Genomic DNA, 4,726 nt, shown 5'->3' with positions numbered 1-4,726 from the left:
CTCTGTCCTTTTGCAAGACAGGTATGGGCATTATCTAATGTACCATTGCCAGTTCTGGGTTTTGGAAATGCAATCTTTGAAAATTTGCATTATCTCCTTAGTTTAAAAAGATTTGTACCACTCCCTGATGATTTTAAATCCGACTTTGCTTGGATCCTGTGGTACTTGTGGAAAAATAGGAATTCATTTCTCTTTAATGGATATCATCAAGAGTCTGATCTGTTAGCTCAGAAAGCTGGGGAAGCGGCCAAGGAGTGGAATGTGGCTCAGGTTTTAAACTTGAATGGCTTTTTGACATCAACTCTACAGGCAACAACTTGGCAACCTCCGTCCAGAAATGAATTAAAATGCAATATCGGTTTCTCTTGGCACAGAAAGTTAGCCCTCTCTGGTGCATCTTGGGTTGTAAGAAATTCTCTTGGTAATGTACTCTTTCACAGTCGGCGTTCTTTTGCTCAAGTAGGATCTGTTTTTGAGGCTAAGATTAAAAGTTGGGATTGGGCTTTAGAAAGTATGAGCAGTCTGCATTTCGATCATGTCACTTTTGCTGCTACAACTATGGATATAACCAAAGCTTTTCACAAACCTTCTCAATGGCCAGCAATTGCAAGTCACATTTATCCTCTCCTTACTTTAGCCACTGATAAACCTAACTGGTTTGTTCTCTTTGAACCAAAGACCTGCAACTTTGGTGCCTTTTTGATTGCTGACAGTGTCACAAATGACATCAGGTTAAGTTCCTATGTAGCCAGAGACTCTCCTGTGTGGCTGAAAGGTTTTTTTGAAACAGAGAAACGCTACATTGGAGACTCTTTCACCTTTAGATAGTTTTTTTGGTTCTCACTACTCCAGCTTTCTCTTTCTTTTTTTGTAAGCTGGATATATCTATATGCATTTTGTCTTTTGTAAGATTGGAAAAATCAAGAGTCATTGGTTTCTGGGTTTTTTTCTTGTGGTGATCATGCTTTTTGATCATCGTCCTCCTTGGGTTTGGTGGCTAAGTTTCCTTTGATTTATACATAATATCTTGTTTTAACTTTGCATAAATTATTATCTTTTCCTTTCCTTGATGCAAAGAAAGTTTATAAAATAATTATCTTTTATCTTAAGACAAAGCTTTTTGTTTGAACCTTTTGCGGTGATTCTTTTTTTAATCACCTTATCTCTTGGTTTTTTCCCATCTTTCGTCACCCTATGGGGACTTACACCTTCCTCCTCCTTATATATAAGTAATTCCTTGTGTCTTCTTTCCTTAACCTTTGTTCTTCTCTTTTTCTATAAACGCTCTTGCTCTCATCATGGCTCATGAATTGTGGGATGACATCCAATACATGGTGTTGGGTCGAGATGACCCAGAATTGCTCATACCCCATACTGCTTATGCTGGAGTTTTGGCTAAGAATCGTTTAAGTATGATTGGTAAACCCCTCAACTTGAACGACCAACCGTTGAAGCGTGTGATACAGGAACTACCACGTCTTTGGGGCTTAAAAACGAGAGTTCATGGCCGTATCCTGGATGATAGCTTTGTACAATTTCGTTTTCAACAAGAAGAGGATATGGTTTCGGTGCTGACACAACAACCTTGGCTGGTTAATGACTGGTTTGTGGCGCTACAAAGGTGGGAAGACTTCCCTGGTGAAAACTTTCTGACGTTTATAGACCTCTGGGTTCAGTTACGTGGAATCCCCTTGCCTTATGTTTCTGAGAGGACAGTCAGATACATCGCTAACACTATAGGGGATGTTGTTGCACTTGACTTTAATGAGGACACTACTCCTCAAATTGCTTTTCTTAGGGTAAAAGTTCGAATTATCTTCACAGATAGGCTCCGCTTCTTTAGACGGGTCAGGTTTCAGTCTGGGGAGCGTGCTGTGGTGGGTTTTGAATACGAAGGACTGACAAAAATCTGCAGAAACTGCAGCCGCATCAATCACCAATCTCGGTCTTGTCCTTTTCTGGTTCCGCCAGTTGCCCCTTACGAGGATGATGATGAACTTTTGGTTCCGGTGTGGGAGGAAGGACATCGTTCTCATACTCCTAGTCTTAGATCGGATAGCCAGAGCTCAGAGCCATCGGATATCTCATCATCTTCACCTATCTCTCAACCTCCTCACCCCTCTCCTCTACACAACGGTATACAAGCAGCTGCGGAGCAGCCTAAACACAATATGTTTGCCACAAATCTTAGGGGTAAGCAGGAATCAACGGGATCCAACTTTGCAAGAGATTCTCATGTCAATCACCGTTTTGAGGTTGGAGAGAGCTCTAAGAGAAAGAAAGGAAAACAAATTGCTTCAGAGCAGGAGAGGAATACTCGCCCTCGAAGGAAAGATGTGGGAGTCAAGTTTTACACGGTACCTTCAAAACCTCCTTGATTCTCTTATTTTGTTGATAACCATCAGAGACAGATGCTTCTGATCTCTGAATAGGCTTTTGTACCTTTTGGTTGTATACAAAACTAGAGAATAAAGGTCAATGTATGGATATGGGTTTGTTTGAATTTTTTGGTTGTACCTCCTGGAAGAGAGAAGTCTGAACAAATGGAAGCATGCTGTCTCTTCTGCTGACTACTTTTTGAAGACATTCGGTTACTAATTCTCTGAAAGATGCAGCTATGATGAGTAAGATCCTATCATACTCCAAGCAAATGTTTGAAGCTATAAGCTCAACTCTAATCTCAGATTGGATGTTTGGTCTTATTGAGAGAGTTATGATATCTTGGTTCTTACCGTTTTGCATCGATTTGCATTGGTAGTTGAATGTCCTGGTATCAATGTTGTAACTTTCAGTTTAGTGTTTGATCCTGTTTAATTTCAAGTTGGGTGTAATGTGGAGCTATCCACTGATGTATTATATTGTACAACTTTCATATTGTAACTTCCTCTGTTATATATAAAATGAAAGTTTGGAAAAAAAAAAAACAAGACAAGTAAAAGAAAGTTAAAGTTTTGATTTGTGAGACACTAAATATTACTCTTACCTTGTTCGGACGGAACTCACTTTCGTTTTTAAAAGAGTCAACGAAGTTCTTAAGTTGGGTTGTAAACATTGGTTGGGTTGCTCTGACTGAAACTTGAAATACATTAATGATCCCAATGTATCTGAGACTTCTTGAAACCTGTATTCGATCAAGGAATCTGACATTAGGTCAGATCATTCATCAACACCTTCTTAAACGCTCCCTTACGTTATGTTCCTCTACCCTCCTCGTCAATTTAACGCGTCTTTACGCATCATGCAACCAAGTCGAACTTGCACGCCAAGTGTTCGACGAAATTCCTCATCCGAAGACAAATCCTATTTCGTGGGACGTGATGATCAGAGCCTATGCATCGAATGATTTCTCGGAGAAAGCTTTGGATTTGTACTACAAAATGCTCGATTCTGGTGTTAGATCCACGAAATACACTTACCCGTTTGTGCTGAAAGCATGTGCTGGTCTGCGAGCAATGGAAGATGGTAAGCTGATACATAGCCATGTGACATGTAGCCACTTCACTACTGATATGTATGTTTGTACTGCTCTCGTTGATTTCTATGCTAAATGCGGGGAACTAGATATGGCATTACAAGTGTTCGACAAAATGCCTAAAATTGATATTGTGTCATGGAACGCTATGATTTCTGGGTTTTCTTTGCATTGCTCTTTAACTGATGTCATTGGATTGTTTTTGGATATGCGTAGAAGCAGCGATGGACTCAGGCCTAATTTATCAACAATCGTTGGGATGTTTCCTGCACTAGGAAAGGCTGGTGCTTTGAGGGAAGGGAGAGCTGTTCATGGGTATTGCACACGGATGGGTTTTAGCAATGATTTAGTTTTTAAGACGGGGATCTTGGATGTATATGGCAAAAGCAAGTGCATTATCTATGCGAGAAGAGTTTTTGATTCAGTGTCTTTAAAGAATGGGGTAACCTGGAGTGCTATGATTGGAGGCTACATAGAGAATGAAATGATAAAGGAAGCTGGAGAAGTGTTTGTGCAGATGCTGGTTAATGCAGATGTGGCAATGGTGACACCAGTGGCCATTGGGATTATTCTGATGGGTTGTGCAAGATTTGGAGATCTGAATGGAGGGCGATGCGTACATTGTTACGCGGTTAAAGCAGGCTTCATGTTAGACTTAACTGTTGGAAACACGATTATTTCGTTTTACGCCAAGTATGGAAGCTTATGCGATGCTTTTAAGCAGTTTAGTGAGATTGGCTTGAAAGACGTTATTTCATATAATTCTCTAATCTCTGGGTGTGTTGAGAACTGTCGTCCAGAAGAGAGTTTACGTCTATTTCATGATATGAAATCATCTGGAGTTAGGCCAGATATAACAACACTGCTTGGTGTCTTAAACGCTTGTTCTCACTTGGCTGCTTTGGGACACGGTTCTAGTTGCCAAGGGTATTGTGTTGTTCATGGCTATTCAGCTTATACAAGCATTTGTAATGCACTGATGGATATGTACACAAAGTGCGGGAAACTTGATGTAGCCATGAGAGTTTTCGACACAATGCATAAGCGGGACATAGTTTCGTGGAACACAATGCTGTTTGGATTTGGAATTCATGGGCTTGGCAAAGAAGCTCTTTCTCTGTTTAAAAGTATGCGTGACACAGGTGTGAACCCAGACGAGGTGACTTTTCTTGCTATTTTGTCTGCTTGTAGCCATTCAGGACTTGTGGATGAAGGGAAACAACTGTTCAAGTCCATGTCTCAAGGAGATTTCAA

General features: G+C 40.5%; 2 protein-coding genes across 2 annotated transcripts in view; both read left to right on the top strand.

The window, feature by feature from the left end:
• LOC104745993 (uncharacterized protein At4g02000-like) lies at positions 1,279-2,822 on the top strand. Its single transcript, XM_010467382.2, has one exon. The coding sequence runs from the start codon at positions 1,299-1,301 to the stop codon at positions 2,376-2,378; it is 1,080 nt and encodes a 359-aa protein (XP_010465684.1). The 5' UTR covers positions 1,279-1,298; the 3' UTR covers positions 2,379-2,822.
• The window catches only part of LOC104748236 (pentatricopeptide repeat-containing protein At3g16610-like), a 2,630-nt gene continuing 1,002 nt past the window's right edge, over positions 3,099-4,726 (top strand). Inside the window, exon 1 of the mRNA XM_010469909.1 lies at positions 3,099-4,702. Coding sequence (XP_010468211.1) covers positions 3,099-4,702 — 1,604 coding nt within the window. The remainder of the gene's footprint in view (positions 4,703-4,726) is intronic.

Source organism: Camelina sativa, chromosome 15 (assembly GCF_000633955.1).
Source record: "Camelina sativa cultivar DH55 chromosome 15, Cs, whole genome shotgun sequence".
In the NCBI taxonomy this organism is placed as follows: Eukaryota; Viridiplantae; Streptophyta; class Magnoliopsida; order Brassicales; family Brassicaceae; genus Camelina; species Camelina sativa.
The sequence above is the reverse complement of the archived record's forward strand: the minus strand, read 5'-3'. Positions and strand labels throughout refer to the sequence as shown.